This window comes from Daucus carota, chromosome 8 (assembly GCF_001625215.2).
Source record: "Daucus carota subsp. sativus chromosome 8, DH1 v3.0, whole genome shotgun sequence".
Lineage (NCBI taxonomy): Eukaryota > Viridiplantae > Streptophyta > Magnoliopsida > Apiales > Apiaceae > Daucus > Daucus carota.
The window spans coordinates 28,810,350-28,823,223 of NC_030388.2; the positions used below are offsets into that span (position 1 = coordinate 28,810,350).

At 34.7% G+C, this 12,874-nt stretch overlaps 3 protein-coding genes across 5 annotated transcripts; 2 read left to right on the forward strand and 1 right to left on the reverse strand.

Annotated features, from left to right (window-relative positions):
* Positions 1-4,791: 4,791 nt before the first annotated feature.
* Positions 4,792-6,417, forward strand: LOC135148249 (uncharacterized). Of its 2 annotated transcripts, XM_064082575.1 has the most exons (4): positions 4,792-5,109; positions 5,283-5,520; positions 5,608-5,964; positions 6,031-6,416. In XM_064082575.1, the coding sequence occupies exons 1-4, from the start codon at positions 4,868-4,870 to the stop codon at positions 6,304-6,306; spliced, it is 1,113 nt and encodes a 370-aa protein (XP_063938645.1). In that variant the 5' UTR covers positions 4,792-4,867; the 3' UTR covers positions 6,307-6,416. The 2 variants fall into 2 exon arrangements, with proteins under 2 accessions (XP_063938645.1, XP_063938644.1); XM_064082574.1 differs by having other exon boundaries at positions 5,608-6,417.
* Positions 6,418-6,780: 363 nt separating this feature from the next.
* LOC108198496 (uncharacterized) lies at positions 6,781-7,146 on the reverse strand. Its single transcript, XM_017366250.1, has one exon. The coding sequence runs from the start codon at positions 7,144-7,146 to the stop codon at positions 6,781-6,783; it is 366 nt and encodes a 121-aa protein (XP_017221739.1).
* A 1,414-nt stretch (positions 7,147-8,560) lies between these two features.
* Positions 8,561-12,737, forward strand: LOC108198689 (probable sugar phosphate/phosphate translocator At3g17430). 2 transcript variants are annotated; one of them, XM_017366467.2, is made up of 11 exons: positions 8,561-8,736; positions 8,808-8,869; positions 9,317-9,511; positions 10,430-10,537; positions 10,703-10,734; positions 10,850-10,900; positions 11,121-11,182; positions 11,268-11,529; positions 11,712-11,977; positions 12,072-12,166; positions 12,253-12,737. In XM_017366467.2, exons 3-11 carry the CDS (start codon positions 9,425-9,427, stop codon positions 12,439-12,441), a joined length of 1,152 nt encoding a protein of 383 aa, XP_017221956.1. In that variant the 5' UTR covers positions 8,561-8,736; positions 8,808-8,869; positions 9,317-9,424; the 3' UTR covers positions 12,442-12,737. The 2 variants fall into 2 exon arrangements, with proteins under 2 accessions (XP_017221956.1, XP_063939197.1); XM_064083127.1 differs by lacking the exon at positions 8,808-8,869.
* Positions 12,738-12,874: the final 137 nt, after the last annotated feature.

Below are 12,874 nucleotides of genomic sequence, written 5' to 3' on the forward strand. Positions count from 1 at the left end.
TGAATAACTCACTCAACTAGGATATATTCAACTATTTTGAGATTATGATTTAGCCGTCCTGAAAACCGCCGAACGCTAATTATTTAAAAGTCGGCAGAAGAAAAATACAAGTCGGGATAAGCTTTCTTGTAAAAAAGGGAAGTCGAAGGGGGAGTACTGGAGATGAATTCTGCTGGTTAGCTGTTGCTTTCCTCCACCTATTTCTCATCCTTTCCGCTTTAATTTTTCCTCAATTTATCACATTGCACATACCAATAAAAATATTCATTTATAAGCTGTTTTATTTCAAATCCAATTTCATAATTAAAGATTTCGAATATCATAATTAATAGGTTAATCGATCAATTTAGAATTTATACAATTTTTTTTGAAAAATTAGAAATTTTTAATCAGATTAAAAGCTAATTGATAAATCATCATTCATCAAATATTGTTTAATAAATCGAGGGTTTTTAAAACACTATTCTTGCCGGTTAGAAAGTCGGAATTCAGTTTAATTTTATACGCGTATATTGGAATTTGACTGAAATATTTTAGTACTAGTATTTTAAACCAGAATATCTATGAGAGCGATTGATATATGACAGTCAATAAATTATATTTTATATTTCCTCGTGTTTCTGGGGCCAATTATTTGTCTCATCCTTCAAATTATTTCTCTAACTCATGCAAAATGTGTACGGGACATGGAGTACTATTATTAATTTATTACAAAGAAAATATAACCACACGTACTATGATAATTATTTTTGTTACTATTGTGTACCAACTTTTTGTTACATTTAAATGGAATTTATGCATGTCTTATCTAATTCAAAAACTGTAGCACATACTTTAAAAAAAAAACAAAAAAAACTGTAGCACATAAATATTGGGGCTGTTTGTTTATGTTTATAGAAGCTGTTTCTGACTTCTTCTTTTCTAGTTTGCGATAATAATTCTAATTCTAATTATTTTCGTGGTTAAAGTAATTTCACGTCGGACTATTGCAATATTGGTCATATAGTGTGATTTCAGATTTTGCAGTATAGTGTATAGTACATAAAAATATTCTGACTATTATTTCACATTTTCTAATTGCAGATTTACAAGTCATATATAAGAGGCCATGTTCATCTCACGAGATTATAAGCCGAGAATAATCACATTATTTACTTTCAAATTTAAGAGATTATAGTTTCATAAAAATGTATTAAAACAATAATTATTTTTATGAATTACGAGAATATAATTTTTATAATTGAGATAAATAGTGCAACGATTCAGAGAATGTAATCATTTCAAACAAACATACATGTGTACTACTGGAGTTAACTTGCATTCTTCGTTGAGTGTGACATTATAGAAAAGTTAATTTTTTGAAAATAAGATTTAGATTTTAAGAGAAAATTTTATTGGGAAATCTACAAAACTACCTACCTTTTCTTTTATTGTTTTCAAAAATATTACCTTCCAGAATTCTTTTTAAAAATACTTTTTCATAAATTTTTTTTTTCAAAAATACTGTTTGCAACTTCATTTGCAACTACAGGCGGCGCCAGCCGTGTTGCAACCTCTTTTGCAACTTCATATGCAGCTGAATTCCTGATTTCAAGTTCCAGTTTTCAAATGTCATTTGCATATATATGGTTTGTAATTGCATATATGGTTGCATATGGTTGTATTCAGTTGCATATGGTTGCATTCAGTTGATTCTATTGTAATCTAATGGCCCCGCCAGGGGCACACCATACATCTGTTGTTACTTACAGTTTTCAGTTGCATTTAGTTGCAACTGAGGTTGCAAATGAAGTTGCAAAAGTTGCAACTGCAGTTGCAACCTCATTTGCAACTTTTGCAACCTCATTTACAACTATATATAGTTTTCAGTTGCATTTAGTTGCAACTGAGGTTGCAAATGAAGTTGCAACTGCAGTTGCAACTTCATTTGCAACCTCATTTGCAACTTTTGCAACTTACAGTTTTCAGTTGAACTAGTTGCAATTGCAGTTGCAACAGTTGCAACTTTCCATTTTTATTTGCAACTTTTGCAACCTCATTTGCAACTTTTACGGCTGCGCCGCCCAAGGTTGCAAATGAGGTTGCAAAAGTTGCAAATCGTATTTTTGAAAAAAAAAATTTATGAAAAGGTATTTTTAAAAACAATGAAAAAGATGGTAGTATTTTTAAAAAAATAATTTTACAGATAAGTATTTTTAAAAAGATCCCAATTTTATTTTATTTAGAGTAAATTGCAGTTTGTTGACCTGTAAAAAGATTTTTTTGCACTTTGTTGGCCAGCCATTAAAAACATACAGTAAAGTGGCTAAAGAAAGAAAATTGAAGCAGTTAAGAGGCTCCGCGATGCGTCCGTTAAAAAATTTGTAGCGGCGTTAGTTTGTAGTTGAAAGGATGGAGGATATGTTTGTCTTTTGACACAACGAGTACAATAATACAGTCACTATCTCCCATTTCCCTCCAATTCACTAACGCATATCCCGATCATACAAACTAAACCCTAGCTCAAATCTTGGTAAAATGAGTTGGTTAGTTCGTCTCAGAGAAGATGCAAAGGTGTATGAGCCGCGTGAATGTCCAGATTATAACGGTAATGTTTACTCCTCTCCTTGTATATATTGCTTCATTTCATCGTATGACAAATGTATAGCTTCTTATATTTAGGGTTTTTGTTTCTTCATTTTGGTTAGTACATAACTTATATTTGTTCTATGTTAGTGTATATGTTGTTGATTGAAACCAATACATGGTAATTAGGTTTGTTGAATCTAGGGTTTATTGATTATTTAGGACTTTTATGGTAATTAGAAGCTAGCGCTTTATTTATCTATTTCGTAGCTCTAAAGTCGTGTATAATATGTGTAATGTGCAGAGGAGGGTTATTTTACTATCAAACTGTTTCATGGTGGAGTATTGAAAGAAAATCCAACTGATTATGATGGGGGACAAGTGGATTATATAGATTTCTGTAGTGCAGATCATATGAGCCTGATTGAACTAATTGCGATGGTCACACAACTTGGCCATTCTGGGTTTATTAAGATGTGGTACAAATTGCCCAGCGCAACCATGGATAAAGGTCTTTTTGATCTTGATGATGATGAGGAGGTGATGGTAATGTGTGCATTGATGCCAGAAGATAAGTATGTTGAAGTTTATGCCCAAGCAACAGAAGGTTTGAGTCAATCAACCCCTGTGGTGAATTGGGATGACCTAGAATTTGAGTGTGCAGATGATAATGCTGGACAGGGTACAAGGTCCATCTATAGTGACTTCCCATTTCAATTCTGTGAAAGCACACAAATGGAAGAAGCTCAATGGGAGAGAGTTAGGGAGGTTGAAGGGCTCAATGAAGAACATATGTATGAGATGTTTGAGGGACATGAAGACCTTTACACTGATGATGAGGCCTCTAGTGACACAACAGATGACAGAAGTGATAGTGAGGATGAATCTTTCCACTCAGATGAATCAAACAAAGACCGAAGTGATGATGATTTCCTCTTTGATCTTAATGTGGACCATCAAGTACAAGATAACCTGGAAGCGGATGATGTTGCTGTTTCTGACCATTCAAGTGTGTATGCGGCAAGTGATGATGAAAGAATGGTAGAAAATTCTACTGATGATGAAGATGACAAGTTCCCAGTTTTTAACGAGGATGTGGATATGGACAATCCTGTGTTTCAGCTAGGTATGTGCTTCAAAAACTCAAAAATTTTTAGAAAGGCAGTTAAAAAACATGCTATATTGGAAAGAAGGCCCATTGAAAATGTGAGGAATTTTGGAAGGAAGGTGAAATATGTGTGCACACTTCCTTGTAAATGGAAAATATATGCTTCTCCGATGCATAATTCAACAACTTTTCAAATCAAGACCTTATTTAGGGAGCACATTTGTATGCCTACCTTTAAGCAGAAACAAATCAATTCAACTTGGATTGCTGAACATTATGAAAGTGAGATCCGGATGAACCCCACCTGGCCTATAAAGGCTTTTCACCAAAAAATTGTCAATGATTTGAAGTGTGAAGTAAGCAAACATGCTGTGTATAGGGCAAAGACAAAGGCTTTGATAAAGATAAGGGGTACTCATGAGGAGCAATTTCAGCTTGTGTGGAAATATGCTCATCAGCTAAGGAAGACCTTGCCAGGGAGCACTGTCAAAGTCCTGACTGAAGATCCAGAACCAAGCCAAGAGAGGGGCAGATTTTTGAGATTTTATGTGTGCCTAGAACCATTGAAAACAGCCTTCATTAATCACTGCAGGCACATTGTAGGACTTGATGGTTGTCACCTCAAAGGTCCTTATGGGGGACAACTGTTGGCTGCAATTGGAGTAGATGCCAATGATGGCATGTATCCAATTGCTTGGTCAATTGTTGAAGCAGAAACAACAGAATCCTGGACTTGGTTCTTGCAGTTCCTAACACAAGATTTGAAGATTGGCACTAATGATTTTGATTGGACATTCATATCAGATAAACAAAAGGTATACATTTTTATATTAATGTCACTAATGACTTTGCCTGCATTTGACCGACTTTGTATGTATTGGACTAATGTAGGGACTGATAAATGCCTTGGAATCAGTTGTACCAAATGCAGAGCACAGGTTCTGTGTGATGCATTTGTACCAAAATATGCATAAAGACTTTAAAGGAATAGCATTGAGGCAGCTGTTGTGGAAAGCTGCAAGAGCTTCAACTGATTGGGAATTTAGGAAACACATGGACAAAATGAAGGAGGTATTCTTATATTTCTATCTCTTTTCTATAAATGTTGTACCATATTCTAATTGGATTCAGCTAAACTGCTATATACCTTTTGCTATATATTACAAGGTCTCAAAAAATTGTTATGATTGGCTTATGGACAAGCCAAAACATCAGTGGTCAAGGTCTGGGTTCAGAACAATTACTTCAAGTGATATGTTTGTAAACAATCACAGTGAAGTATTTAACAATAGTATTAGACAATTCAGGGATCTTCCAATAATAACTATGTTTAGGGAGATCCACAAGGCAGTAATGAAGAGGATACAAATGAGGAGAGATAAAATGATGAACATGGATATTACTATTTGCCCAACTGCACAAAAGAAATTGAACAAGTAAGCACATTCTTCTGATGGAGATTAGCAGTAAAGCACATACATTCTGCATAAAAATTCTGCATAACAATTCTGCATAAATTCTGCATAAAAATTCTGCATAAATTCTGCATACTAAATTCTGCATAAATTCTGTATACTGCATACTAAATTCTGCATAAAAATTCTTTCAGGGCCATTCATTTTGCTGGAAGTTGTGTGGTGACATGGTCTGGTGGTACCTCATATAGTGTCATTACATCAGATGGAGGCCACGAGTTGGTTGTGGATTTGGGTAAAAAATCTTGTAGTTGCAGGAAATGGGATCTCACAGGAATCCCTTGCTACCACGCTGCAGCATGCATCGCCATGAAATCAGAGCCATGGGACCTTCATATAAGCAAATGGTTTAAAAAGGACATGTACATCAAGGTATGGTACCAATAAATCTTCATATAATCTAACAAATAAATCTTGCTCTCCATTAATCTGGCTCTCCATTATTCTTTGATAATGCAGCTTTACAGTTATACATTGGAGCCTATGGTTGGTCCAGAGTTTTGGGATGATGCCCCTGAACCAATGCCTCTACCACCGAATGTGAAGGTACCAACTGGGAGACCCAAGAAAAGAAGGTCCAGAAAGAATGATATTCCAACGGATCCAACAAAGTTGAGAAGGGGAGGTGGTACTGTGAGATGCAGTCATTGCAAAGCCACATCACACAATGCCAGGACATGTCAAGCTAAAAAAAGTGATGCCATGGCAAAAGCTGTTGCTGAAGGAAGAGATCCTTCCTCTGCTGGTGCAAAGAAGCCAATCCAATGCAAAAAATGCAAAGGAACAGGACATAATTCAAGAACTTGCTTAGTGAAGGTATGTCATTTTGGCACATTGCTTGTCGTTTTACTATGTATTCATATGTATTGTCATCTTTTTCAGCAAAATGATGGTACAAACGATGCCTCGAATGCCACAAGCAATGCGACAACAGTAGGTACAAACAATACAAGTGGGAGCTCAAATGTGCCTCGACCCCCAAGATTTAAGAGATGGGCAAAGAAGGCTGCACCAAAGGATTCAACTGTAGGAGCATCAACTGCAGGAGCATCTACTGCACGACCATCAACTACACAACCAAATATGCAATGGAAGGGGAAGCCTGTGACTACAATTAGGCAATTATTGGCTGCTAAGAAGTGTTCCAAGGATAAATAATCTAAGACAATACCCTAAGCTTTTTATGTGTAACTTATCAGACTACTAGCTTTGATGTTGGGATTATCAGACTTTGTTGTTACATTTGCTACTAGCTTTCATGTGCAACTTAGCAAACTACTACCTTTTGATGACTTTTGATGATGACTGTTAACTTTTGGATGGTTAATTGCTATGGAAAATCTACTTTTCGTTTATCTTTTGAGCCTGCTTTACTCTTTTCTTTTCAAAAGTCCAGAAACAGGGAACAAACAAATGTATCAAGAAGAGGTTACCATAACAACACGAATGTATTGTCTGAGAATCATCACATTACATTAACATCATCACATTACCATCACATTACAACAACACATAGCAACTACGACACCAACAACAAATAACAGTACATTACATAAGACAACAAATAACAGTACATTACTCCATAAACAATACCCTACTAGAAATTAACCCAAACAATACAGAGCAACACTTTTACACATTGTTTTCATCTCCACCAATTGATGCAAACCAGCGCTGACAAACATACAACAACATCAACACAGCAAAGCATTTCCAGTTCCGAGCTTCTTTCTTTGCATCATTCATCTCCTGCTTGTAAAAATCCCGATACTCCTCCTTAGCCCTGATCATCTCGGCAAAATGCTCATCATCTTTGCCCTTCAATCGCCTTAACAACCCGTTGATTATACTCTTGCTGCGTGCGTCGAACTCCGGCTCAGACCACTTGAAAAAGTTGCACCTACCGTTGACACAAGTGAGAAATTTTCTTCCCGGGTTGTATTCAGTCCACGAGGTTTTCTCCACCGCCCAGCTTCCGCATAAACATTGTTGATTCATCTTGATTTTGAGGTTTGGATCTGGTATGCTATTTCTAGGTTATATATGCGTATGCTCTTTTGAGAAGAGAGGCTGTATATAAAAAGCACAAAAAGAGCCGTTGTGAGCCATTTACCCATAAATGACCTTAACAGACGTTAAGGAGATAACGGCAGCTGGGCAGGAGCCCCTATTCTGCTAAAAAGAAATTATTACAGCCAACTCCGTGCATGTTTTTAATGGCTGGCCAACAAAGTGCAAAAAAATCTTTTTACAGGCCAACAAACTGCAATTTACTCTTTTATTTAATTTGGACCTGAATGTTAAAACAAATGGGAAGTATGGGCCATCTGACGTCCACATGAAAACATAAGTCGTGAATAATGGACTGACAAATTACTACTACTATGATCCAGTGTTTTATGTGCAGCCAACTGATGTCATAGGCCCAATTCTATCCGGCCCATAAATTTATATTAAATCGAGCACAAAAATATATTCGGAAGTTGGAAAATAGTGTAGCGATTATCATCGTTATATTTTTCCTCTCGAATACAGACATTATTTTTCAGCAAGGTGAAAATATTTTGCCATAAAATCTACTAGCATCAACCCAAAACTTTCTAAACACATTTTAAATCGTGAAACTGGTCAACATAAAATTTAATATTTTATTCAAAAACATTTTTTATTAGTACATAAAATAATAAATTCTTAAAGTATCTCTGCACTGCATGAAAACGGTGAACACAAAGTCAAATCAGAAGAGAAGACTGAAGTGACCAGAGAGCGATGAATAATAAATACTCCCCCGTACCACTCGTCCCACTCGTTTATGTATATATATATATTTTTGAAATACTTATTTTAAGATTTATGTGAAATGGAATTTAATTATTTATTTTTAATTTTTTTTATCAAAAAAATAATTTATTTTTAATTTTTTATATTTTTGTATAAAGTTTTAAATAATAAAATTTTATTAAACAAAATTACTAAATAGTTTGTGAAATCATATTTTATAAGAACGTGTATATATACTCCTTCAGTCCTAGCAGGTGTTTTACGTTATTTTTTAGTACACATTTTGAAACTTTAATAAAATAAGTACAGTTTTATAATATTTTTTAATATATTTTTTTAAGAATAAAAGTTTGATATTTAAAAATTTATTAAAAAAATTAGAAAATATTATAAGATTATATTTTATAAATCTCTTAAAATACGATTGTAAATAATGAACATAAACAACATGCGGGGAGTGAGGAATATAATTGAACGGGAAGGACGGAGTATCATAGTATCATTCATTTACTCCACATTGTATAAATAGTTAAATTTACCATATATTCCTACCCAAACTGACACACTCCAGACCCTACATAGATACAGTACTGCAGTTGCAGAAATAAATAACACTGCCACTATTTATTACTCAAAGTTGCTCTCATTTTCACCTTTTTTTTTCTTCTTACATTTCACACTCCTCTGCAGACATTTATTCCCCTCAACTCATCTACTTTCCATATAAATTTTCTCCCCATTTATTACTGTTCAGGCCCTCTTCTTTTCAAGACTTGTTGGTGGGTTTGACCCATTAATAATTTCGAGGTGATAATTATTTTATTTTACTAATGCTTGCATTTTATTATTCATGTTTTACATTTACAATGCACTTGCAGTTGAGTATGATTCAAGATTCTATGTGCTTTGAGATCAACAAAAGCTGAGAGCTGAGTTTCAGGTAGATCTAGTGAAGCCAGTTTAGTGTACTTTCAAGAATGCAAGTACTTTGGTTGTTTGTAGTTGTTTCTTGAATGTAATGTTGTGATTCTAGTACTGTTTTGTCATTTGGATTTTTGCCCATTTTGTTTTTTTGCCAAAAAGATTTGTTCTTGATGTGCAAATCAATGTGAACTTCCACATTTGTTGTCTTTTCTAGTAGTCATATTCTCATATATATAGACAAGATAAATCATATTTATCAGTTGTATAATCCATATACTGAAAGGTCTGGGCTTGTTTCTCCAGCACATATTATGTCAAATTAGGACTTGTCTATGAATTTTCTTATTGAAATTGAAAATTTTATATGCATTGCAGTAACTATTTTATTAGGTGCTGAATTCAGTGGATTCATGTATGTTTGCTCTACCAATTGACTGAATGAACTTTTTGATTCTGATATCAGGATCGAAAATATCTGATTTTGGGTGAATACTGAGGAAGCTAATTTGGGTGGTCGATATACGTCTTTGGAAACTGTTAATGATACACAATTTTTCAAGAAACAGACAAGATGATGATTAACAAGTCGATTCTATTCACCTATCTGTACCTGCTAATCTACATTCTGCTCTCATCTGGAGTTATATTGTTCAACAAGGTAATGCACTTCATCTTATAGTTTTTTTGGATCAGCTTATTGACTATTTGTTCACTGTTAGTTTGAACTCGAAGTTTTGTAAGCTTTAGAAGTAATATTTGTGCTCAAACCATACAATGAGCACACTTACTTATGTGGAAAGAGTCTGTATATTATGGTAGTTATTGGTAAAAACAACTGATGTCTTCTCACTGGGAAATATTTGATTTGGTTGTGAACGAAGAAGAGAGCTAAAAGAAACGTATTGTAGATACAGTATACGCCTCTGACCTCTCCTTTACTATTATAATTTCATGACCATGTTTCTCTGTATATGAAATGCTCTACTACATTACAGAAAGAAAAGAAATTCAAACCTTGAAGCCAAACTTTTAGCATGGAATCACCTGATTTATTGCTGAGATCGTTGGTGACCTTTTTCTATTGAAAGCCAGATTGTCATTAATAATTTGATATAAAAGCTCATGCGATGGTCGATGGACATCTTAACTAGAATGTGGCGTACCTTCTTTCCATTTTTATTATGGAGATCATTAACCAACCTTTTATCGTCTAATGAATTTTTGGTGCAGTAGGTTCTCTCTCCAAGTACTAAATTATATTATCTGATACATAATTGTCTTTAGTAACTCTGATATTAAAACCCTTGTAATCGACACTGAAACTGGAATCAGTGTACCTTCTTTGCATTTTTATAATGGAGAACTAATGTTTTACGATCTGATGAACTTTTTTGCAGCCAGTTCTCTCTCATATGTACTTCGATTTTATTTTCTGATATTAAATAGTCTTTAGTAACTCTGCTACAAAGCTATGTGATCGACACTGAAACCTGGATCCTTAGTGTGGCTTCTGTGTTTTTTTTTATTATGGACATCAATGACCAACCTTTTATTATCTGATGAATTTTTGTTGCAGTGGGTTCTCTCTCCTAAGTACTTCAATTTCCCATTTCCAATAACACTTACCATGATTCATATGGGATTTTCTGGAGCGGTAGCATTCTTCCTGATTCGCGTTTTTAAGGTATTGCTCGTTTGTGGAATCAAAAGTTTTAGTTCAGGATGTTTGCATATATTTTATTGTGCTGATTAAACAAGAGGATATGTTCTCAGATCTGTGTTGTTTCATGTGATGATTAATTAAGTACGAGACTAAGTTTTTATTTTTTACACTTCAACATTTTGACAGGTTGTGTCTCCTGTAAAAATGACATTTGAAATGTAAGAAATATCCTTCCTTAATAATAAACCCAATTTGTAGTATATTTTTAAATCTCTTTTAAGTTATCCGATGAGATATTTATTATTCTTACATATCTTCTGATTGATAATGCAGATACGCGACATGTGTGGTTCCAATAAGTGCCTTCTTCGCATCAAGTCTTTGGTAAGCACTATGAATTTCAGCAAGAGAGAATCGTAAACCAACTTAAGAAATTCAAAATGACAAATTGTTACCGCAGTCCGTAAAAATGAGTCCCTGATCCTCGAAGTTGTTAAATGGAAGAAAAATCAAGTGGAATTTTTAATTAAAATGGCTTTGTTATTGAGCTCTCTGCACATTCTAAATCACAATCAATAACATCTGCACATTTCTCTTGTGACAGGTTTGGTAACACTGCTTTTTTGCATATATCCGTGGCCTTCATTCAGATGCTTAAAGCCTTGAGTATGACATACTTTACTTCATGTAGTTTGCTTAAACAAGTATGTTTGATGGATAGTTGTTTAATTTTAGTTTCTGGGTGTAACAGTGCCAGTGGCGACACTTTTTGTGGCTGTTTTGTGCGGCACTGATAAGTTAAAATGGGACGTTTTCTTAAACATGATGCTGGTCAGTGCTGGAGTTGTCATCTCCTCTTACGGGGAAATCCATTTTAATGTGATTGGTACAACTTACCAGGTTACAGGGATCTTTGCAGAAGCTCTGAGGCTAGTTCTAACACAAGTCCTTCTGCAAAAGAAGGGTTTGACTCTAAATCCAATTACAAGTTTATACTACATAGCTCCATGCAGGTAAGTTCTGTTCATTTTTTGAAATTCTCTCGGTATCTATATGTAATTCCCATTATAATAAATGGAAAGGTTATGCTTAAACATCGATCCTACAGAGCAGTTCATCTGATTTATCTTATTTTATGACACTGCCTTGTCCCTGTAATTTATCCGGTCATGACACTGCAAATTGATTATTGCAGTTTTGCTTTTTTGTTTGTACCCTGGTATTTCTTGGAGCAGCCCGGCATGGAAATTCCGCAGATTCAGTTTAATTACTGGATCTTTCTATCAAATGCAATGTGTGCTTTAGCGTTAAATTTTTCAATATTCCTAGTGATTGGTAGAACTGGAGCAGTTACCTTCCGAGTTGCTGGCGTTCTAAAAGACTGGATACTGATCGGCCTTTCAACCATAATATTTCCGGAGTCTACAATCAGTGCATTGAACATTACTGGATATGCAATTGGTATCTTCTCTATTCATCGAAGGCCTCATAAATAACCAATTGTTGTAACATTATTCCGGCCTGACCTTAAATTTCCTTCTCTTGCTTCCTGCAGCGCTATGTGGCGTAGTCATGTACAACTACATCAAAATAAAAGAATCTCACTCAACTCAACTCTCTCTCGAAGATCTCCAAGAAAGAAATACAAAGGTCAGTCAGATTAAATTTTGTCTCTTGGTATCTGCTTAGTGTATGTTGAGACAACTTGCTTAGTTACATCTGTGTTTTTGCTTCAGGAGTGGAAGTTAGAAAAGAAATTGTATGATATTTACGCGCCAGACAACAGCAATGCAGATACGGGAAGAACTGGCAGAGGAGTTAACTTTGTCTCCGATCTGAATGTCGATCTTGAGTCGCCTCTTATTTCGTCAAGATTGTCTCATATAGGACGAACGCAACTAAGCAGTCGAGATGCCTCGTTATGACGACGCATAAATTGACTTAACAAAGATTAATCTACTCGCAAATATGAAGCACTGGAGTGCAGTTTTCTGCATGTTGCAGAATGCTGGAGCATCACTATTTCTCCATGAGCCACACACTAAAACTTGTTTTCCAAACGTCTGTACAGATAAGTTCGTGCGAGACAAATCATGCCCTATCTATTTACCTCTGTAGTTCGAAGGCTAAGGCTTCGTTGATATGCATGGTTGTAAAAATCGGAAATCATGATTAACCAGTAAAGAGACTGATTACGAATTAATCAGATATTTCATAATAATATTTGATATATTAGTTTAATCTACTATATATCACTATCATTTACAAAAATTTATAGTGATTAATTGGATTTTAAACATTTAACACCATGAGCAATGAAGGTAAATAAATACCTAAGGACTATGCAAATAATTCTGA

Coding starts and splice junctions, on each gene's coding strand:
- LOC135148249 (XM_064082574.1), top strand. CDS start 4,868: ATGGACAAGCCAAAACATCAGTGGTCAAGGTCTGGGTTCAGAACAATT. Junction 5,110..5,282: donor GCACAAAAGAAATTGAACAA/GTAAGCACATTC, acceptor AAATTCTTTCAG/GGCCATTCATTTTGCTGGAA. Junction 5,521..5,607: donor AAAAGGACATGTACATCAAG/GTATGGTACCAA, acceptor TTGATAATGCAG/CTTTACAGTTATACATTGGA.
- LOC108198496 (XM_017366250.1), bottom strand. CDS start 7,146: ATGAATCAACAATGTTTATGCGGAAGCTGGGCGGTGGAGAAAACCTCG.
- LOC108198689 (XM_017366467.2), top strand. CDS start 9,425: ATGATGATTAACAAGTCGATTCTATTCACCTATCTGTACCTGCTAATC. Junction 10,901..11,120: donor TTCTTCGCATCAAGTCTTTG/GTAAGCACTATG, acceptor CTCTTGTGACAG/GTTTGGTAACACTGCTTTTT. Junction 11,530..11,711: donor TACTACATAGCTCCATGCAG/GTAAGTTCTGTT, acceptor TGATTATTGCAG/TTTTGCTTTTTTGTTTGTAC.